Raw genomic sequence first — 23,425 nt, forward strand, 5'->3', positions numbered from 1 at the left:
CACGCCTCCTCGAGGAGGGGGGACTCTACAAGCCAATCAGAGCTGAGCGTGATGCAGCATTGAATCCTCTCGGCCAATCACATCGCTGCTTGTTGGCACGCTCGCGCTCCACACACACACACACGTGGAGAAGGGGGGCCCCCCTCGCGCTGTCAGCAGAGAGGAAGGTACGCATCCGTTTTTAACACCGCGAGCCGGCTCTCGTGAAGTTCTTGTTAAAGTTTCGAACCGAGCCCGGCTGTTGTTTGTTGATATTAAATCACTACGTTTATTTATTTATGTTTTTTTATGCATATTTCTCTCTGTGTGTCGTTGTTTACCTGTGCTACCTGTGCGTTAGTGAGTGTTACAGGTCGAGGTGAGGTGGGGGGGTCGTCCGGGCCGGGTCGTATTTTAGCTGAATAGAGGCGAAACCACCAGACAAGCGTGTGTGAATAGCTGTATTGTGGGCGCTGGCTGCTGTGTGTGTGTGTGTGTGTGTGTGTGTGTGTGTGTGGGCCTCTTCCACTGAGGTTAACCTGTGTGTGTTGTTTCTATCCTCTTCATCATTGCTGTGTTCAGGTTGACAAGGTGTGTCTCCGTCCTGAGGAGTAAATTACCGCGCCTTGCTGTCAGCCTGCAGTGCCAAAGTCTCATCATCATCAGCATCAGCATCATCATCAGCATCATCATCAGCATCATCATCATCATCATCATCATCATCAGCATCTCAGCCGAGGATGCCGCAGACAAACAAATCCAGAAACGCCCCAGTGTGTGACTCCTCATGCTCGGGGGCCACAGCAGAGGATGCAGACCCGGTGTCCCGGGAGGAGATCCTCGCTGCAGGTGATGGTGGAGGTGGAGGAGAGGATAATATTGGAGACAGCGAGATAATAAAGTCTCCCAGTGACCCCAAACAGTACAGGTAAAGAACACCTCTACCGCACAAGTTAAATCCATTCTCCAGAGTGTTCCAATTATGCATCGTGCTGCATGATTTATCTACCTCTGTTATGTGCTTTATTCCCAGTCATTGTTATTAATCTGATTTTTATGCGCAGTGATACACATGTAAGGGTATTACTTTCCCGTTTTCACGAGCGTGAAAGTGCTGGGGGAAAATGACCCAGATCCACTAACCCAGATCCAAACAATGATATCGAGCCTCGCCTCCAGCTGGATCAGTACAGTATTATTGTAGTTTGATGGGACGATTTCATGCTATAAGCACACGCCGACGCCCGAGGCCTCTGTGGGGCAAACGCAGAGAAATTTGCTGTGAAACAGGCACAGAACAAGAGAGTCTCACAGGGTATAAAGATGCCGTCTTGCAAATCGACTTTTGATTTAACAGCCTGTTGCGAAATGAGAAAACAATGAAAGCTGTGAAATGAAATGACACAGTTTCTCAAAGATGTCTTTCACCCCCGTCCCTTCCCAGGTACATCGTGCTGGACAACGGGCTACGAGCTCTGCTCATCTCAGACTACAGCGGCCTTGCAGCGTCTGAAGATGAAGACGAGGACGAAGACGAGGACGGTGAAGAGGAGGAAGAAGAAGGAGAAGAAGAGGAGGACGATGAATCAGGAGATGAATCAGATGACGAGGAAGACGACGACGAGCAGGGGAGCGATGGTGATTATGAAGATGATGACGACGAGGGGACGAAGAAGAAAAGAAATGCAGAGAAGCAGGTACCACAGAGACGCTTTTAACGTTCATTTTCAGGAGACTAAAATTGTGTTAATGTTACGAGTTTCAATGTGTAGAACTGGAGTAACAAATGAATTTTGTTGGGGTTCACTGCTCTCAACTCTCTGCTAATGAAACCCCACGGAAACAGAATCACGAAGTCAGCGAGCGAAAGAGCAAACCACCATCTCTTCCTTACAAAGTTTGTCTCTTTATTACAAATTTCCAAATACATGGCATAAAACAGTAAACATCCCCTAGTGTGAACACGTTTCAGTTTCAATTCCCATTTGTTAGTTTAAACTCAAATACATCAATACAGTTATCTCTGCATTTCCACACGTCGGTGGGCGTCTTCCACACACACTTTCAGAGTAATTTGTTTTGTTTAACTCAAGAAGTCCACCACTATATTCATGTGATACTGTAAATCACAAACCCTCTTTGGCTTAGGATGAGTATTTAAATGACTTTAGAGCCAAAACCATGAAGCATAATACACATAGGGACAACTGCTCAACTTATAATGCATCTTTAAACACAAACCGGACGCATAACTGCTCATGTATAACTTTAGGAATAATCCCCCGTCGTCCTATCTTCCTTTAACATGAACCGTCAGTCATAACATGTCAGGATATCTCAAAAACTGAAATTCAAACACGCAAGGGAGCGAGAAACACAGCATCACACATACACATTTACAGTCTATTATGCTAATTACACATATCGAAAACAAACTCATCACAGCTACAATACATCGCTACACACTTCAGCAGGAATTAGTCTTATTTTTGACCAAGTACTAACCTGGAAAATAGAATCACAAAGTCAGTGCAAGAGTGAAAGAGCAAACCACCATCTCTTCCTCACAAAGTTTGTCTGAGGGAAGAGGGAGGAGTCGCTCACCTTAGGCAGGTGAAACTATACCTGCACTTCGGTTTCGCTTTCTTATCTTGTCTTTTCTTGGCTGGTTACTACAGGGAGTAATAAAGTACTGTGTAAAATGATATACTCGTGTAAACATCAGATTTGGACCGGGAACAAACAAAAAGCGACTATGTGCTCTTCCATTAGTTGTGTATCACATTAACATTTGTGCTGGAATAACACATGCAGATTATTTATGCAAAAGGTTTGTCAGCACAAACTAAAAATCTATTTATAATACTGCTAAATTCACACACTTTTTAACCACACCTGCACCTAACACATCCATGCATACAGAGCTTGAGGTGCTTAATAAGGTTGGCAACATACTATATTTATCTCACTGTTGAAAAACGACATGAAACGAACAAAAACTATTCATTTGCAGTCTGCAACTCCACGTCAACACATAATTTGATTCTTTAACAAAGTAAATAGTTCACTAAAAAGGTTGTTTTTGATCAAACAGTGCTTAAACTGGAGTGAATGCTGTGTTAGTTTTTGTGGGTGAGTATTTACAGCAGCAGGCTGACGTCCATAGGGTTGACTTAAAATAAACCACAGCAGAAGGAATGAAGCACCAATTGCATCATTTACGGTCTGCGGCACAGAGGAATAAGCTCTTGCTTTAGGTTGTTTCAGTGGATTTATTATATTTATTTATAGAATATTACCAGACTTTTAGGCACACTCTCAACTTGGTGTCCTGTGTGTGTGTGTGTGTCAGTCTGCAGCAGCGCTGTGTGTTGGAGTGGGCAGCTTCAGCGACCCCAGTGACCTCCCTGGCCTCGCTCACTTTCTGGAACACAGTGAGTATTCATCCAAAGGGGATTAAGTATTCTCTTTGAAAAGGAAATTCTCATCTTTGCTCGGTCAAGGGTTAATTTGCCCACAGATACTTTTACATTTTCTCTGCCCCATAAAGTCAAGGTCATGTCAGTTTTGTTTATATAGCCCAAAAATCACACATCAAACATTTGTCTCAGAGTCAAATGTCCCCTGACTTTTTGTCTTCGTCTGGATTTGGGCAAGGAAAAACTCAGCCACCATATCTAATTCATTCCAGGAGTTATTGCTATTTTAAATTATTTATTGTACCCTATTTTCCTTAACCTGTTTTGTCTACTTCTGCTTCACTTAATAATTTCTGACATCCCCCAAAATACCCTCCACCAAGCAACAGGGAACAGGCAGGAACTTGTTGCATTAAGACTTTTTTTCCCCCCCTGCTCTCTTCCCTCGAAATGCAACATATCTTCTGAATTGCATTCCGGTCTACTGATGCAACTGTCAGTGGAGAAATTATTATATCCGTCTCCTCTACCGATGTGATTGTTGAACATTGTTCCTAAATGGTCCGTTTGAAAAGAGAGACTGGCTCATTTTTACAGCCTATCATCAAAACTGACACCAAATGTTAACAGCAACATTTAGAGATATCTATTACAGCCATATCTGGAAAAAAATACTTTCAGATTCCATGGTGGCTCAGCAGGAGATATAATACGGCGCTGTCTGTGTTTGGCCAGCTGTCCACATAAAAAGAGAACCACAAATGCAAGGTGCATCACTAAGCAGCTCCTGTGCATTTTTTCCTTTTTACATCCCTTCATTTTTTGATTTACACCCGGTCCTTCCTCTCTTCTCACCCCTACTGTTTTCCCGTTGTGCCCCAGTGGTGTTCATGGGCAGTGAGAAGTACCCCTCAGAAAACGGCTTTGATGCTTTCCTCAAGAAGCATGGAGGGAGCGACAACGCCTCCACCGACTGCGAGAGGACTGTCTTCCAGTTTGACGTCCAGAGGAAAAGCTTCAGAGAAGCTCTTGACAGGTGAGGAAGGATCAGAAGGTTTTTTTTTTTTTTTCCACAGCAGTCACTCAGTGGACTGACAATCAAAAGATGATTCAGATTCAGATCAACACAACACACATGACTAAGGAAAGGAGAGACTCAAAATAATCATTTAAGGCATGTTAAAACAGTTACTACATACAAACTATGTTGGACACTCTGGATTCAGGACACGTTTGGCTTGTGTTGCACCAACTTTTCATAAATCCATTTAATAAGTTTTGTGTAAACTCCCTTGAAAGTTCTCAGTTAATACTTGTTAATTAATTAATCATGTAAAACTTCAAGGGACAATTTGTAAGTCCAAAATACCTTCACCTTCTCACACCCTTGATGCGATGACAGAGTTCAAGAGTTCAAAAGTTAGACTTTGCAATGTATAGCAAACTTTCAAAACACTCCTTAAATTAGTGGTTAAAATGTGACCTCAGGTTTATTTATGTGTATCCGTGCATAAGTATTTATGAATCGCTGAACCCACGTACTAACGTGTGAATCCAAAACAAACATTTGTCCGTGTTTTGATTGCAATAAACTCATCAAAAGAATGCTGAAATAACTACATCACGATGTTGGATTTGTAAGGCGTCTGAATTCATACTTTTTTTTGTCATTCATAATTCATACTCCGTTCTGTCTGCAAGACGCCGAGCAAACAACTTTTAAAATGCTTGTTTTCTGAGCCGAGATCGGATCGATGAGGGGTTATGTTAAATTAGTTCAGCGCAAAGTAAAGCTGGAATTAGTAACAGACACTTTTTTTGCTTACTTTTTTCCAAACAAACTATTTTTGTGTTGTGCCTAGTTTCTGTATGAATATAAAGTAGTATCATAAAGCTCTGGCTGTCCAGAGACGACTACCATAACAACGGTGGATGTTAACACCTCCGCTTGTGGTCGTGCAGCAAGAGTAAAGATACATCCACTTTTTAATCGCAGTGGCAAGCCGCGTTTTCCACTGTAACTTTATTCAACTTCTGTAATTCGACTTTATTGCACGCTTTATTTTGATACCTGTTAACAAACATTTGTGCCCCTGTCCAAATGGACAGTTTGCACAGGAGACATTTTGACATTTACTGCAGGAAACTCGCAGGTGAATTAATGATAGCCGCATTCCACTTAGGGGAAGTCCTGCTGTCACTGTTACGGGGAGGACACCTAATGGAGCTGAGCTGCTGTTACTGTTATTAATTCCACCTGTGTTTTTCTGGCCAATTTATTCCCTATACCTGTCAAAATAATGAATTGTTGAAGCATGATTAAACATTGTTAACAGTGGCAAAACAACGGAAATTCTTATTCCTGTGTCAGAATCTGACGGGTCACGACGGGATGTGATGTAACACAGACTCCTGATATGTACTAACAGGCTCGGACAAACATGACCGCCTCAATCAGTGGCCATTCTTCTGTTGTCTGTGGTGTGTATCAGTCTACATCTGATTGTCTGACCTGTGTCCCCTCTGTCTGGCTTCTCCCTGGCCCCTGATTATAGCCTCTTTGTCTTGTCACCTCCTTAGGTGGGCTCAGTTCTTCATCTGCCCCCTGATGATCCGAGACGCCATCGATAGGGAGGTGGAGGCTGTTGACAGCGGTGAGTCTTCCATCGTGAGAAGTTAAATTTAAAACGGAGAGTTCAACTTTTCATCAGCCACATCGCTGAGCTCTCCTCATGCAGCACTTTTGCACAGCTTTTTCTGCCGCCTCGACTTTTACCATCGCTCTTTCTATCTTTTAGAGTACCAGCTGGCTAAGCCGTCGGACTCCCACAGGAAGGAGATGCTGTTTGGCAGTTTGGCTAAACCTGGACACCCTATGGGCAAGTTCTGCTGGGGTGAGTTGGTAAACACAACCGCTGGGATACATAATACACACAGGGCCTCCTTGGGGTATGTACCGCAATAACAAACAGAAACGCTGAGACAGATGCCATGTCTCCTTTTCTTGCTGATATCCCTGCATTTGTAAACCATTTTCTACAGTGTTTTATAGTTTTACTAAATTGATTGCTCACCCGTGACAACACCAGGGAATGCCCAGACGCTGAAGCAGGAGCCAAAGACGAAGAAGATCAATGTCTATAAACGGCTGCGTGCCTTTTGGAAGAAACACTACTCTGCCCACTACATGACTCTGGCGGTGCAGTCAAAAGGTCAGGAAAATCTATTCTGTTTATTATACATCAAGAACTAGTCTATTAGCAGATCGACAGAAATTAAATTGATTTCTATTATTTCGCCACCACGAATGAATTGAATAATTGAAAAAGCAATCTGTAGATTAATGGGCAGTAAAACTAGTCATTAGTCGCAGCTCTAATAAGGATTCTCTTCATCCATGTTCAGCCAACTGTGCTCAATTATTCCTGAATCAACTCGAATCGCAGTGTTTCTCCAAACAGTCCAGAAAAAAAAAAAAACAAGACTAAACATCTCACACATTTTGTCACCGAAAATATTACACAGCTAATTAACTGCCGCACTGCAAGTGAAATGATGACTAGTGTTGACATTTGTGCTGAGAAAATAACTCATAACTCAACTAATAAAAACAGCAGAATCATCGGCCTCTTGTTGAAAACTTCCAGTGCTACTTCAGCTCGTTCTCCTTCAGCTGCATGAAAATCAACCGGTGTGAAGTGATGCAAAGGTGCCACGATGATTTCTTGATCTACTCATATGATAAAGTTCATACATTACCAGCAATTTACTGAGAACTACTACCAATAGCGAAATGTGTTTCCTGATCTTGGAGCTATAAACACAATGTCGACATAACTTATTGAGAAGTCGTAGGCTGTAGCTCAGGAGGAAAGCAGGTCGTCCGTTAATGAGATCATCAGTGGTTCAATCCCCATCTCTTCCAGTCGGCATGTCAAAGTGTCTTCTGGCAAGAAACTGAACCCCAAATTGCCCCTAAAGGCCTCACCGTCGGTGTAAGAATTCATATAAATGGCTAGCTCTTAAAATTAATGAGCAGTTTCTCACTCTCCTAACTCTGTCTTTGGTTTCCTGGGGCAAACATTTGGTTCTTTAGCTGCTAAGAGTTGTTGTTCACCAACTAGTTGCTGACTTTGTCTGATGTCTGGAGCTGGGCAGGTAGCGAACAGTTGAGTTTTTCGTGCTTTCCTGTTGGACGAGAGCTGTGAGAGTCCAAAACAATGAGCTGGAAGACTAAAACACTTTAAAACAGGGGTCTCCAAACTGTTCAACAAAGGGCCGGTGTGGCTGCAGGTTTTCCTTCCAACCAACCAAGAGCACACAGTTTGACCAATCAACTATCTGAAGGCTGAGATCAGGTGATTAAATGAGTCAAGTCTGGTGTGCTGCTGTTCGGTTGGAAGGAAAACCTGCTTTAAAAGCTAACTTTCACATTACACACAGATCCATTAGAAATTTTATCTTTATGCTATTATTTCTTTTAAGATTTCAGTCCTGGTTGAATTTGCAACACCTGTTCTTAGCAGCGGGAACAATGAGGGCGTCCCAGTAACACCGAATCCACCTTAATGACACAAGCATCGTTTTCTGTGGGCAGAAAAACTCACCTTGAGCTGCTCGTTCCGTTTTCAGCGCGCAGCCGAACAAACCCGGGGCTGAAAAGATTTATTTGAAGATGTTTTATTAAAGAATAAATTCAGTAGCTGTCCTTTTTCTATCATGCTGTGAGCGCTCGATTACGATCTGATCTCACACTGCACGCAGGGCGAGGAGGGTTTTCAGAGAAAAGAAAGATGGTCATGTGACCTCAGACTGATCCTAACTTTGATACTGTCGATACAGCTGATGTAGGAGAGAGCTCAGTCAACAGAAAAGGCTTTCATCGATAAGACAAAATATATTATGCATATTGTTCTACGGTGCCAGTTCCAATGAAACTACTATATAGAATTACAGCATGTAATGGAATACATTGAATGGTTATTGCATAAATTGTATCTAAACACGTGTAAACAAAACAGGTTGCCCCACCACCAACGTAAAAACAGAAACTGGAAACTCTCTTCCTCACAAATACATTTCACACAGGCAAACACTAACACGAGTTTTCGTCCAGAATTACTGAGACTCACTCACTCAGACTCTAATTCATCCTCCTTCACTCGGTCTGTCCTTCAGAGAAGCTGGACACTCTGGAGGAGTGGGTGAGAGAGATCTTCAGCAAGGTGCCTAACAAGTGAGTATCGGAGAAGAGGCTCTCAGTCACTGTGATGAGGTGCCAGTGTGATAAACATTGAATTATCCTTTGTGAGTCTTTGCTGGAATGTAAATGTCAAGCCTCCCTCCCTCCGTCCCTTTCTCCTTTTTTTTTTTTACCTTTTACTCTTTCGACATGTTTTTCCAACATCATCATCATCATCAACCCACAAAATTGGAGCTAAATTAGTGTTTTTCTTACAGATCTCTACTTCTGTTTGCCTTGTGACTCACTCCACTGGCGGCAGATTTATTTTTTTTTTGTGAAAACCAGTCAACCTCCAGATTTTAATGCTTTAAGGATTACACATTCCCGTATGGGCTGATGACATTTCTCTCATCTATGAGCTTCTAAAATATTCTCAAGCATCTTCAACTTCCTTTTTTAGATGAACTAAGTGTGTTTTCATGAAGCTAACAGCATATGAAAAGTGAACATTTTTGGAGTTCGCTTGTTTTTGTGAAATGTAAAGAATAATTGCGTTTTCTCTGTTGATTTCTTTTAAAAAAAACTCAAGAAAATAGATGTCATGCTGTGTTTAGGACATGTTTAGTGACATATTGGGGTTGTTTAATTGATATTAACTAATACAAGACCATCACTTTTTCTTTACGTAATTTTGTTCTGTGTCAACAGTAAGCTGCCGAAGCCAGATTTCTCTGATATGTTGGATCCCTTTGACACAGCAGCTTTTAACAAGCTCTACAGAGGTACTGATCTTCGTCTGCATCTCTGAATACTGAACACACCTGGTGCTCTGGTTCTGTAGAGCACTGCTGCTCAACCTCTGAATAAATTAAGGGGGTTTCTTCTTTACCTGCCTGTAAAAGTCATTCAAATCCAAAATGGATCTTCTCCTCTAACTGTGTGTCTGTGTGTTTGCAGTCGTCCCTGTGAGGAAAGTTCATGCTTTGAATATCACCTGGGCTCTCCCACCTCAGGAGAAATACTACAGGTGAGCTACATACAGTATATGGGGCACATAAATGCAGAATTAGATATAGAATAACAGACGATTCTGTCCCCTCGCATGGAAGAAACTGTTTGTTTCTTTGTTGCCGTCTCCTTTCCCAGAGTGGTGCCTCTTCATATAAACAAAGAATTAGAACCAGCCAAAAGATACCATTCTTTTCCCTGATTGTAGAGGGATCGCATCAGTGTTTTTTGTTTCCTCTTTTCATGTTCTTCCCTCCTCTTTTCAGAGTCAAGCCTCTCCACTACATCTCTTGGCTGATTGGCCATGAAGGCACAGGAAGCATCCTCTCAGTGCTCAGAAAGAAGTGAGTTTGTCTGTTTGTTTTTCTGATTCGAGGGCACTCCAAAACCCAATTAAAAGGTCTTCAATTTGCCGGGTATACATGAGCTTTTTCAAGCTCTGAGCGATGCCCTGAGTGCCGGAGCCCGATTTTCAATATATATACACTTTGCCAGCCCACTCCACCGAGTGATTCATACGTTCTTATCTCTGTATGTGGTTGCACAAGAGCATTTTCAGCCTCTTGTTGTTAAGTGGCAAAGTGATTTGCCAGTAGTCCCAGTACCAAGAACTCATCCAGTACTCCCTTAATGATCAGAACCACTTAGAACATTTGATAGAATATCATATTTACTGTGTGTGCTGTTTTTTTTTCAGTTGTTGATAAATGACAACACTGAACTTTTGAGTGTACTCTCTCACAATTCCCAGTAGAAACAAACTGCTGAGGCAGTGGAGTGGTCGGTTTTTATTGAGTTCAGATAATAACGATGTCAGCGGCCCAGAGGCTGGTTTAAAATTGGACCATTGTGGTCCCCCCTCAGTGAAATAAGGGAATGGTCTGTGCGTCCATCTCTCATCCCACAGCCCAAAGACAAGAAGAAGAAGAAGTTGATAGGTTAATTAACTCGCTGTGCCCTGTGATGAACTGGCTACTTGTCCAGGGTGTACCCCACCTCTCGCCCGATGCCAGCTGGGATTGTCTGCAGCCATGTGACCTTGACAAAGATAAGCACTTAAGAAAATGAGTATGATAGTGCCAGCTGGCAGTGTGTGCACCCCCCATGTACTGAGGCTCAGTCCTTGCTGCGGAGGCCCAGGGTTCAAATCCAACCTGTGGCCCTTTTGTTGCGTGTCATCCCCCTCTTTCAATTCCCACTTTCCTGTCACTCTTCAGTTATCTCTGTCAAATAAAGCTTTAAAAAATATATATATCTTTTAAAAAATTGATGGATGATGCCATTACATTTTAAAGGACCATACCAAAGTTTTTTGTAGGTTTTAGTGCTTTTACTACACAACAGAATAAATACACTATACTTCCTTTCATGTCATTTTTTTCCAACCACTGGTTTCAGTTCATTTCCGCACAGCCTTTCAGAGATTTTAAACTCACTTGTCATCCATCACAGTCAACATCATTTCCACTCGTTTGGTAATGCAGTGCAGACTTTTCAAACCAACCTTTGCCTCTCAGTGCATCATCGTACTCGCTGGAACATTTCTTCATGCAGATAAAAGCAGACATGATGTTTGCCGTGATGGATTACCCAGCTCAGGAAAGTGGGAAATCTCTGCAAGTTTCTTTTCATTTTGAAATGAATGAGAAGCTGCTACGCAAGGCGGGACACATAACAGGATGATACATGTTATTTCCTCATTCTGGGATACGTTTCTAGCTCACGGGGACCACAAAAGCGTCGTGTGCAATCAAGAAGCATGACGTGACATCTTTTCTACTTACTGCCTCGAACACATTTCAACATTTAAAGTGCCTCTGTGCCTGTGCGTGTAGGTGTTGGGCTCTGGCTTTGTTTGGAGGAAACAGCGAAACCGGCTTTGACCAAAACACCACCTACTCTATCTTCTCCATCTCCATCACCCTCACCGATGAAGGCTTCCAAAACTTCTACCAGGTAACGAAAATATCTCATTTTTTACTCATCTCATCTTCTTGTTGTTGTTATATCATCTGGATGCATAGAAACTCTGCAGCTGTGGCCCGAGCAAAAGTCAAGCAGCACGTAATCCAACTCATTTGTTGTCACATCAAAGAGAATCAGTGTTTTCTTTCATGTTAGTCTGTATGCTACATAACATACTTGACAGTCTGTTCAGCAGAGACAGCGTAAGTTAGACATGCATGGACCCAGCTGGCCTCTTTGCCTTGCTTTCATTAATACAACAGGTAACTTCATCTGTGCTATCTGTTGCTATGACAATGCTAGTGTTTAAAAAGCGGAGGCGGTTGGCGATCATTCAACAGGAGGACTGTTCTCTAATCGGAAAAATGTAACGGAAAAAGTGCTTCCAGTCAACAAACTTGCACTGACGACTGCTGTATAAACGCTGCGACGGCCTTGAGGATGTTGTTTGCGGTGATCAAGAGCACTTCACCAGCTTCTCTTTTATTTAGAGAGTTCTGATTTGTAGCACAGCGTGTGAAACGCAGCCAAGTTCGGCATGCAGAGCGCGCCAAGCGACTGAGATACTTTCGGTATTTTATTGGCTAGAGGTGCGTGGCACACCTGAAGTTCACTTGTAACAAGTTAATACATTAAAAATACACAGAAGTGATGTGATGTGATGAATGTGGTGGCCGAGGTATAAGTGGAAGCAGCCCTCATAAAGTGTGTACGACGGGAACATCACAACATAGGAACTGGATGAGAACGTCTTTGCCGTTGGAAGTTATTTGACAATATGAATAAATAAAAATGATAATAATAAAACACAGTGTTTTCTTTGTAATCATTTAATTTATTTAATGTATTTTTTATGTATTTAAATTCGAAAGCCTCTCAGATTGCAAACCTTTAGCGCTTTAAAGGAAGAAGCTTCATGCCACTCTAGTGTGTACAAAGTTGTCAATGCTCGGTGACATGAACCTATTGCATCCATAGCAATTATGACGCCATACTTCTCTTCCCGTCAAACTGATTAGTGAGGACCGAGCACCCTGTCCTTCACAGTTTTAATAATTGCTACAAAGGCGGATGTGACATTTTCATTTGCATGTTTCAGTCTCCAAAAGAGGGCGAATAAAGACGCACATTACATTCTGTTTAGTATTTAAATGAAGACACCTTTTTTCAAACGATTGTAGCTCGTTCTAATGACTGTAATCAAATAACAATTGGTCAGCGAGATTGGCAGCCGCTCCCTTACGCCAGTGGTAATTGTTATGGATTATAACCCTGCACTATAAATCCCCCCCCTGTCATTAATGTCTAAAAAAGAGGCAACAAAATGAACGTGGTAATGATTCATTAAAGCAGAAGTGTCCGTGTGTTTGTGTGTGTCTGTGTGTCTTTCACAGGTGACTAACCTGGTGTTCCAGTACCTGAAGATGCTGCAGACACTCGGACCACAGCAAAGGCACTGTCACACACACACACACACACTAAACACAACAGAGTTGTACAAAAAGAAAACAAAGCTTCCATATTCTGTCTGTGTGGCGGGGGGTAGTTAATACTGCATTACACTTGGTATTGACAGGATAATGTGCTGGGTGTGTTTGTTTGTTCATTTATAGTTTTATAGGCTTATTATTTTTGTTTTTGTCATGTTTCTTAATCTGTCTTAAGGAGTGTGGATGTTGTGACATCTGAGCTTGTGTCTGGGACAAATAAAAGGTAATATTTCTGTTTGTTTGTTCGTACTTTCAGAATATACGAAGAGATTCAGAAGATCGAAGCGAATGAGTTCCACTATCAGGAGCAAGTAAGAATCCACACATTCAAGCACTTGCAGCATTACATGTAATTTAACGTGTTTTTTCACTGAGTGCGATCTCTTCTTTGCCAGATCGACCCTATAGAGTACGTCGAGGACATCTGCGAGAACATGCAGCTGTTCCCTAAAGACGACTTCCTGACAGGAGATCAGCTGATGTTTGAGTTCAACCCAGAAGTAAGTAGTTCAGTAGTTCGGGGAGTGAACCAGATAGGGGTTTTATTCTAAAATCTTATATTTCCTTTTTTAGATAAAGATGGTAATGAAACAGGTCACTCAAAAGTGTTTTTTCTGTCTGATATGTGAAATGAAAAATATTTTTACTTCTTGTTACGAGTTGTCAGCGCTGTCATTAGAACCACTCTCCTCCTCTTGACTATATTTTCTTCTGTGTGTGTCTGTGTGTGTGTAGGTGATCAGTGCAGCCTTGTCCCTCCTCACTCCAGAGAAAGCCAACCTGATGCTGTTGTCGCCAGAACATGAGGGCCAGTGTCCCCTCAGGGAGAAGTGGTTTGGCACACAATACAACATGGAGGGTGTGTTCCTGAGTGTGTGTGTGTGTGTGTGTGTGTTTGTTTGCTGTCAGTGTAACAGCTCCTTCGCATAATGTAGGCATTCAGTGAATACGTTGTCTTTTTTCCCCCTTGTGTGGTGATATTCAGCCTGATATAATGCAGGCAGCCAGCGGTAGAAATGCCAGCGTTTATCTCTGTCTTTTTAGATTATGAACAATAGTGTGAGAACAGTGTTTAAACAGAAAAAATATGTTGCTTTAGGTCACTTGGTTTATTACATGAATATAAACCGTGTTTTCCCTTCACACAGACATCCAGCAGGAGTGGGTGGAGCGGTGGACGGGAAACCTGGAGCTGAACACTGACCTCCACCTTCCCGCTGAGAACGAGTTCATCGGTGGGTGTACAAACTTGCACTTTGTTTTGCACTGCTGGCACAAAAAAATAATGTTGTTGTTGTGGTGCAGAAACTGCTGCAAGTATCTAAAAAGTGTCCAGAGACAATCATGGACAAGACTCACTCCAGCAGTTTGTACTTTTGCTCTCCATTCATCTGTCTAACAAATATACTAATCTAATATATTGACCTACCATGGAGGAGCAGTTTGGTCAGTGTATTCTCTTATTTATAACACCTCCTTGTGTGCCAGTGTTCTAATGGAAGTGTTATAATTCAAGCTCAAATATTTTAGGGTTTATTTGTGTTGAAGAGGAGAGTGCTGGTCAGCGGTTTTAATCCCATTGTGTATGCACATCAGTAATTATTACAGCCCCAGTTACCTGCCGCATTTCACTGACCTCAATGGTCCTGCTGTAATTGAAGTCCAGTCTGAAATACATTTTGCATTTTAGGACATTATTATTTTTCCTTATATTTTTGCACAGTTTGCCAATAAATAACCTGGCAGATCACGTTACTTCCTTCAGGCCTCCCTCCAAAGCCCCTCCACCATAACACATTTACAGTGCATGGGCAGAGAGCATGTAGGCAGAGAGACAGGTAGTGGGCTTATTACAGGCCTGTGACAGACACAGGCCTGTAATAAACACAGAATTTTTTTTCTTCAGAACATTGGACTTACTGATTGCTGTAGAGATGTACAGAGAATTTTAAAAAATACAACAAAAAATATCACCTATCCTAGCTTTAACATCAGTCAGCTCATACGATGAAAGGAAAAGTATTATGTAGTTTTTGTACCCAAAAACTGATTTTATGTGAAGCGAGCTAGATGTATTTAACACTGTAGAAACCACTACCTTTATGAAGTTTGGCCTGATCGACATTTAGAAAGACCTTTAAGTAGTTTGAAGCCTACATTACCCACAATGTAACTCCGTCACAAACGAGTTCAAATATAGCGTGACATCGCTCGAGGCCGTTTATCAGATTTAACACACCTGTAAACAGACTTTGATGTGTAAAAATCGGAGCGCTCCACCTTTTAGAAATAGTAATCAGCCCACCGGTGATGAAAGTGTCAGGGCTTTATCGCAGCATACTGTATCAGCCAGCTCCTGTAATATGCCAGTGGCTAAAATGCCATCTAGAAAAACAACTGTTATAATATTAATGTCCCAAAATGCTTCACAGTGGTACATGAGTTCAGTTACCTTTACACATTCCACTGCTTGGGTTAGATTAATTAAACCTGGCAAACAAGACTCCCCTGGTCTAATTCTGACCAAACTTTAAGGGCCAATGCATTATGGCAAAGTGTTCTGTTTTATGAACTCTGGAAGGCCACAGCACACAGACGTTGCCAATTCTGATAAAATGTGGAGAGGTGATGCGTCTTCTCTTATTGGCCCAAGGGTTACTGAATCATTTATTTGGGGGGGGCGACAATATCTTTTACAGTTTTGACAACTACCTGCGAGTTTATCCCAAACTGGACATATTGAACTGTTGAAACTCACACATTATTTATGAAATTGCACCGAGTAGAATTACGATGTTTTATTGTTTATGTGGAACTTGTACAGCTACTGACTTCACCCTGAAGCCCTCTGACTGCCCAGACACCGAGTTCCCCGTCCGGATAGCCGACAGCGACAGGGGCTGCCTGTGGTACAAGAGGGACAACAAATTCAAAATCCCTAAAGGTGAAATGTGTGTGTGTGTGTGTCTGTACCGTGTGCAGCATTTAGCATGCAAGATGTTTCCATGAAGACTTTTACTATCATTAGAGCGGTGTTGACACTCGTTTGTCCTCTTCCCTTGCTCCAGCCTACATCAGATTCCACATAATCTCTCCTGTAATCCAGCAGTCTGCTAAGAAGTGAGTTCAGGCTCAGATATGACCTCGTGAAAATAGTGTTTGTTTTCTGCCGCAACACTGATTAACTGCCATCTCTCATTATTTTTTTTATCTGTTCTCTCCCCCTCCCTCGTCCTCGAGTTCATTCCTTTGTCCTTTTCGTCTCTTCAATCTTTCCTTTTTATTTCTCTCTTACCATCTGTCCTTCCTTACTTCCATTCATTCCATGTTACCTTCCTCACTGTTGCTCTTACTTCGTGCATTCTCCTTCTTTTCTATCTTGCACTGCTTCTATTATTATTTCTCCCTCCTCCGCCCTGCAAATCATCCTTCACTTCACCCCTCCCTCTATCTCTTCCTCCCTTTCTTTATTTTACTTTCCTCCACTCTTTTATTTCCCTTCTCTTCTTCTTTCCAGTGTGGTCTTGTTTGACTTGCTGGTCAACATACTAGGCCACAACCTCGCAGAGCCGGCCTACGAGGCTGAAGTGGCCCAGCTAGAGTATAAACTGGTGGCCGGTGAACATGGCCTGGTCATCAAGGTCAAAGGATTTAACCACAAACTGCCTGTGAGTGAATGGAAAGCACAGATAGATACGATTTACCACACACTTATTAGTAAACAGTCTTTCTGGTGATGTATGGCTCAGTTGTACATTATGTGTTAATTACAGTATACTAATTCACAGTGGTGCATATCTGAAAAGTGAATGTGTGTAAGGTGAAGTCTTTAAAATACAGTGGTCCTTCGTTTATCGAGGGGGATACGTTCTAAAAATAACCCGCAATAAACGAAATCCGCAAAGTAAGTTTTACAATTATTATACATGTTTTAAGGCCCCTAAGTACACTTGTATACACCTTTTTACACACATTTTGTACAGTACTCCCTTAGTTAATCAGGACGCAGAACACATGTGTGGTTCTCCCTTAGCCAATTTAGGACGCAGAACACAATGCGCGTTCATACTGTACAGTACGCAAAAAAAAAAGCATGCAAAAAGTGAACCGCGTTATAGCGAGGGACGACTGTATAGACTAGGCTACATGTGTCTATTTTAGGCAGCCAGAGTAACAATCTGATACCAACTTCTATTAAAATGTATCTTTTGTCTAGTAGTGGTAAATAACATCTCTATCAATGGTATTAAATCATTTAAAAAGCTTTAGATCATGCATCATAAGGATTACTGCACATTTTGGTTATTTACCTTCTGGTATTTGTCACAATCCGGTATTAAGTATCAAAGGAACGGTTCAACGTTTTGGGTAATATGCTTTTTCTCTTTTTAGTTGAGACTCAGCTGAGAAGATTGATACCACACTCATGCCTGTGTGTTTTTAAATATGTCACTGGAGCCAGCAGACGGTTAACTTAGCTTAGCATAAACCAGGAGAAACAGGCAGCCTGGCTCTGTGCAAGAATAACAAAATGTGGCTTCTAGCACCTGCAAAGCTCAGTCATTAACAGGTTATCTCGTACAGCAAAGTGAGTAAGCATATTTCCAAAAACTATTCTTTTAGGAAATTATTTATATACAAAGATTCTTGCTACTTGCCCAGCTAGTTAGGCATATTGTCACGAAGAATAGAACATATCTTTTCTCGACACAAACACAGATGTGTGTGTGTTGTCTTTATACATGATAATGATGGTGATTCTGTCTGTCTCTATGTCTTCGTGTCTTTCTCTTCATCTCTCTCTCTCTCTCTCTTTAGCTGCTTTTCAACCTGATCATTGACCACCTGGCTGATTTCTCTGCCTCCCCTGACGTCTTCAGCATGTTCGCAGAGCAGCTCAAGAAAACCTACTTCAACATCCTCATTAAGCCGGAGAAACTCGGCAAGTGAGTTGTTTACCTTGTCTACCTTACCTGTCTTGTTTTTTTTCCTCTCTCTCTCTGACATTTCCATCTCACTCCCTGACTCATCTTCAAGTCTATGATGCCTTCTAGTGGTGAATTGTGTGACAGGCCTGAATGGGGGGGAAACCCTTCTGCTCTCGTCCTCTTTCCCCCCTCTCTGTGTCTCTTTTTCTCTCACTCCTCCACCCCTCTCCTCGCTCCTCTTTTTCTCAGGGACGTGCGCTTGCTGATCTTGGAGCACTCTCGCTGGTCCATGGTGGAGAAGTGTCAGGCTCTGACAGCTGGTCTGACCAGCAGTGAGCTGATGGAGTTCAGCCAGAATTTCAGGGCCGAGCTTTACGCCGAGGGATTGGTTCAGGGCAACTTCAGCAGCGCTGTGAGTGGACGGCAGGCAGTACACACACACACACACACACACACACACACACACAAGTAGATTGATTAACAATAAAATTAGCTGTTTAGTTAATGAATCGTTTAATGTGGTTCATTTCATGCACTTGCGTCAATTGATTCTGAGTGTACTTGACACTGATCCCGTGTTTTTCTGATTTCCTCTCCTCGCTCTCGGTCTCTCTTATCGCTACCTGTTCATTATGCTTTATTGTGCTGTCTCCGCAGGAGTCAAAACAGTTCCTCCAGTATGTCACAGAGTAAGTCGGCTATTACACTGAATTCACTCCTTAATCAGAACACCAATACTATACAATCAAATGGGTTTTGTTTGCCGCGATACGCAGTAATTTGCATTAGCTTCAGTTGTTCGGTCCATGCTTTTCCTTTGACCTTTGTCACTTGTGCCTTTTTCCTTTATTTCCTTCTTCCTCTCCTTCACACCTCCTTACCTACTTTCCTTCCCCCCGCTATGTCCTCCCCCCCTTGCAGAAAGTTACATTTCTCTAAGCTGCCAACAGAGGTGCCGGTGATGTTCAGAGTGGTGGAGCTTCCTCTGAAGCAGCACATCTGCAAAGTTAAATCGCTCAATAAGGGAGACGCCAACTCCGAGGTCACCGTTTACTACCAGGTACCATCATCAAATCGTTTCTATCTTTAACTTTCTATATATCGGTTTATTTTTTACGTGCCCTATTTCACTCTCTTCTCTTCTCGTTGTCTAGTCTGGGCCCAAAGCCTTGAGGGAGCACACACTGATGGAGCTGCTGGTGGTGAGTGCTGAAGGGCTGTGTTTATTTTTCTACATCCATTTTGTAATTCCTCCATGCTCGACTCAGTTTACTGTTGTTGTCTTTCAGATGCACATGGAGGAACCCTGCTTTGACTTCCTCCGGACCAAAGAGACTCTGGGGTGAGTGTTCAGTTACTTACTTTTGAGAATATCCCATTATGTTTTGAATGTTCTTATTTAGAGACCATCTTATATTAGATATCAAGTTTAGAGGAGAAAATTCTCTGATTACCAAAGAATCGGCTGACAGTGGATTTTTGAGGAATCAAAATAAAACTTTTCTGTGTGGATTTTGCTCCAATATCACTGTGCAAAGGTGCTCAGGCTGCATTCTTAAACACATAATGTTCTTAAGAAATCATATTCATTTCATATTGGAGTGTATAGAATAACATGTCCAGTATATAGGCCAATATATACTGAGTGTTCTGTTCTTATTTCTTGAGTCTTTCGATATGAATTGTCATTTTGTGTCACATCTTTTTGCCTGCATTATGTTGTATTGTTATCCTTATTGTTATGATTAACCTTCATGCTGCTAAATCTACTTTTGATTCAGCGCACACGTCTGTTTCTGTCTTTATTGGGAATTATTATCCATCCGTCCATCTTCCATAACCACTTATCCCTATCAGGGTTGCGGGGGCAGCTGACACAGAGACAGCCATTCATGCTCACATTCACACCTATGGGCAATTTAGAGTCATCACTTACCCTGTTAACCTGCACGTCTTTGGACTGTGGGAGAACCCACGCAGACACGAGGAGAAGCTTCTGGCTGCGAGGCGACAGCTAACCTTCTTTCCAGCATTTCCAGCATGTGCTGAACTTAATAAAACTGCTGGATTTTTTGTCTCTCCTGTCGGATTGTATGCGATTTGAATTCCAGTTTTATTATAGAGAAGCAGAGAAAGTCGTGACCGGTGGCACATTTACTTTTGACAAATGTAAAGCTCTTTCTCGTGTAGTTATTTTTGATCTCTCCCTCTCTGTTTATCTGCTCCTCGACATCTCTCATCCGAGCTGTCTTCCTCCGCAGGTATCACGTCTACCCCACCTGCAGAAACACCTCGGGCGTTCTAGGGTTCTCTGTCACCGTGGAAACACAGGCCACCAAGTTCAAGTGAGTCTGCAACACAAATGTAACCCTTCATCCGCCCAAAAGGAAGACACAATTTATCTTAACTGCTCTCTAAAATCGAAGGTATAATTTATCTTACTGTTCACCCAAACCCAAGCTACAATTTATCTATCTGGCCCTGAAAAATAGAAGCAGGAGGAACTGATAAATGACTAAAAGAATCAAACAAACCCTATAGACTATAATATGTCTCTTACCTCTCATGAACTTTTCTCTCTCAGTACGGAGCTGGTGGAGTTAAAGATTGAAGAGTTCTTGGCTTCATATGGGGAGAAGCTCAATTCGCTGACTGAGGAGGCCTTTAATACTCAGGTCTGTGCCTGTGTGTGTTTTATTTTGTGTATTTGTGAGTTGTTGTTGTTTTTTTTTAATGTTATGGAAAAGTTACAGCAAACGCACCATAACCAAGAAGTTTTAGAAATGTCAAAAGTTGTTCTTTAAGTTCCATCTCCTCACCACGACTGCACATCCAGATCTCGCTGTTGCATTTAAAATATTCAAATACTCTGTGGAAGTCAAAACAGTGTGTTGATAAGGTGAAACCCAGCGTACTAAACGTGTGTGTTTTTGTACACAGGTGACTGCTTTAGTGAAGCTGAAGGAGTGTGAAGACACACACCTTGGGGAGGAGGTGGACAGAAACTGGGCCGAGGTGGTTACACAGCAGTATGTGTTTGACAGGCTCAACAGAGAGGTGAGGACAACACACACACACATATACACACACAAACACACACACATCTTCAGCCGAAGAGACAAATGTATGCATGCATCCACTTTGTTTCTGAAGAGCCGTTTTGAAGCTCAGAAATTTGGCACTAGCTGCCATCATGTTGGTAGTCCTGCCTCTTCTGGCTCTTGTAAAAAAAATCTGTAAAGTTGAGGATCATCAGCAGACCTGAGGCGGGCTGAATGATGTCTCAAACAAACCAACTTTAAGCCTTAATATGACTTGAACAGGTGAGTTCTATAAAAATCACCTACCCACTTACCTGCTTGAAAAAGGAAAGTATTCAGTTAGTTACAATCTGCAACTCTACACACTGCTAGATGCTTCTACATCCTACACACTGGACCTTTAACACATTCCCTCGCCTCCAATTCTCACATTAATCTTAACCACTGAACTTCACCACATTTCCATACATTTTTACAAGGCAGTAATGTGTTATTGACTGTTACTGCATTCTCTATTAGTTGGCTACATCTGTGGTGTTTTGTTTTTTTAGAGTTTTGTGTCAAACACACAGAATAGACCTGAACCCTGGTTCCAAGTGCTATACAATATACAATCCTATTATTATCAAATTGAGTATGTTTAATCACAGTTAAATTAATGTCATCTACTAGGAGGCAAATGAGCTGACATGCACAGTATTAACATACAGTTCTATCACATTTTAACATGTAGTAGCAACACAGTTTAGGAACTGCTAATTTACACACATGCTGTAGACACTAAACATCAATGCCGTCCCTCCACATGCAATATTTGCTCTCCTTTTTAGCTTTAGTTTGGTCTCCACCAACTTCTGAGGGAAATGTCTCGAATGCTCGGCTTTGTCCAGCAGCGAGAAACTTTCTACCATTTTTTTCATCAATCATCAATCAAATCAGATTTTATTTGTATACCCCAAAGTCACAAAGTACATTTGCCTTGGAGGGCTTTACAATCTGTACAGGGAGTGACACGCTCTGTCCTTAGACCCTCGGTTCGAGTGAGGAAAAACTTGCCCACAAAAAACCCTTTTAGCCTCAGGAAGAGCCACAGAGGAGGGATCCCTCTCCCAGGACGGACAGACGTGCAATAGATGTCACGTGTACAGAACAAACGTGTTTTTGTTTTCAGAGATGTGACTGCATCTTCAACCAATACCGTGCCTGACTAGGCATAACCCTGAAAGAGAGAGACATAGAACTATTTTGCTAAAATTTGCTGCCTACTGCCGAGTCCTGAGACTGAACCATCCGCCAAATGACCCCTCGTGTCAAGTCAGCTAACAGCTGTCATTCAGCCCTTCCAGCGTCGTTAGCATCAGTGTTTCTTTGTGTTCAGATCGAGGCTCTGAAGCAGATGACCAGGACTGAGCTGGTCTCCTGGTACAAAGAACATCGAGGACAGAACAGCCGCAAACTCAGCGTGCACGTAAGCAATTTCCCCTACGTGTGTGTGAGCGTGTTTCACTTTTGTGTGCGTGTAGCAACACACTAAATGTATTCCTGTCTCCCAAAGGTGGTGGGATTTGGTGCTGAAGAGAATGATGAGGAGGTTGGTGGTAAAAAACAAGAAGGAGAGGAGGGCAAAGGGGAGGATATAAGTGGCTCTACCTATGGCGAGGTGTCTAAGCTGACCTTCCTGCCCGCCTCACCGAAGATGGCAGGCGCCGTAGCCATCATGGACATTCCTGCTTTCATCGGAGGGCTCCCTCTCTTCCCCTACCACAAGATACTGGAATAAACTGTGAGACAGATGGCTGTGCTTTGCCTCTCGCTGAACCACGTTCAGGGACTGCTTCATTAGAGATGCAGGCACTTATAATATGATATGTGGAGGTGAAGTAAGGCTGAAAAAGCTTCGGCTCGGCTCTGGACCTGGATTCTGTCTCCGGAGCACCGGCTGTAGATTTTAACCACGCTGTGTGCATAAGCAAAAAGCCTGGAAGTGATGATTTCTTTTTAGCTAACTGATAATCTATTCTGCTTTCTCACACTTAATTATGTTGTATTCTCAGAAACCCGGGGAGTGTGGGGATCTATTTCTCCCCACACTGACTGAAAATCTTTGAATCAAACTCTCATTTATTTGGTTCTCTGAGCTCTGCTGCTGCTATTACAACTGCAAATCCCTGTCCCTGTCACTGTATGTGTGGGAGCTCAGATTAATACCATTTTTAAAGAAAAAAACACACACTCACAAATCAACTGTGAAAACTGCGGAAAAGCCGAGTCCTTTGAACTCCAGAAATGTGTTTTTGAGTGACTGTGTGCTGGATTTGAAGCTCTGCTGTGCACTACTGTTATTAACTGACCTGGATCATGTCATGGAATGAAACTGTGCAAAGAAATAAATTGATGAGTAACGAGTGAA

At 42.2% G+C, this 23,425-nt stretch overlaps 1 protein-coding gene across 2 annotated transcripts; it reads left to right on the forward strand.

The window, feature by feature from the left end:
• The first annotated feature begins 96 nt into the window (after positions 1-96).
• LOC104926594 (nardilysin) lies at positions 97-23,425 on the forward strand. 2 transcript variants are annotated; one of them, XM_027275098.1, is made up of 33 exons: positions 97-167; positions 562-651; positions 682-907; positions 1,424-1,676; positions 3,332-3,413; positions 4,281-4,434; positions 5,979-6,052; positions 6,197-6,292; positions 6,488-6,610; positions 8,577-8,634; positions 9,292-9,365; positions 9,541-9,610; positions 9,858-9,935; positions 11,427-11,547; positions 12,951-13,009; positions 13,303-13,357; positions 13,442-13,546; positions 13,782-13,905; positions 14,195-14,281; positions 15,871-15,990; positions 16,115-16,166; positions 16,564-16,714; positions 17,865-17,992; positions 18,224-18,386; positions 18,632-18,663; positions 18,896-19,034; positions 19,129-19,176; positions 19,264-19,316; positions 20,236-20,319; positions 20,559-20,649; positions 20,915-21,031; positions 22,394-22,483; positions 22,571-23,425. In XM_027275098.1, the coding sequence occupies exons 3-33, from the start codon at positions 720-722 to the stop codon at positions 22,793-22,795; spliced, it is 3,294 nt and encodes a 1,097-aa protein (XP_027130899.1). In that variant the 5' UTR covers positions 97-167; positions 562-651; positions 682-719; the 3' UTR covers positions 22,796-23,425. The 2 variants fall into 2 exon arrangements, with proteins under 2 accessions (XP_027130899.1, XP_010738780.2); XM_010740478.3 differs by having other exon boundaries at positions 685-907.

The sequence above is a fragment of the Larimichthys crocea genome, chromosome XXIV (assembly GCF_000972845.2).
Source record: "Larimichthys crocea isolate SSNF chromosome XXIV, L_crocea_2.0, whole genome shotgun sequence".
In the NCBI taxonomy this organism is placed as follows: domain Eukaryota; kingdom Metazoa; phylum Chordata; class Actinopteri; family Sciaenidae; genus Larimichthys; species Larimichthys crocea.

Excerpts from the sequence above, each read along its gene's own strand:
- LOC104926594 (XM_027275098.1), top strand. The coding sequence starts at position 720 with ATGCCGCAGACAAACAAATCCAGAAACGCCCCAGTGTGTGACTCCTCA. Across the intron at positions 16,167-16,563 it reads ATCCAGCAGTCTGCTAAGAA|TGTGGTCTTGTTTGACTTGC; the intron begins GTGAGTTCAGGC and ends TCTTCTTTCCAG. Across the intron at positions 18,664-18,895 it reads TTCCTCCAGTATGTCACAGA|AAAGTTACATTTCTCTAAGC; the intron begins GTAAGTCGGCTA and ends CCCCCCTTGCAG.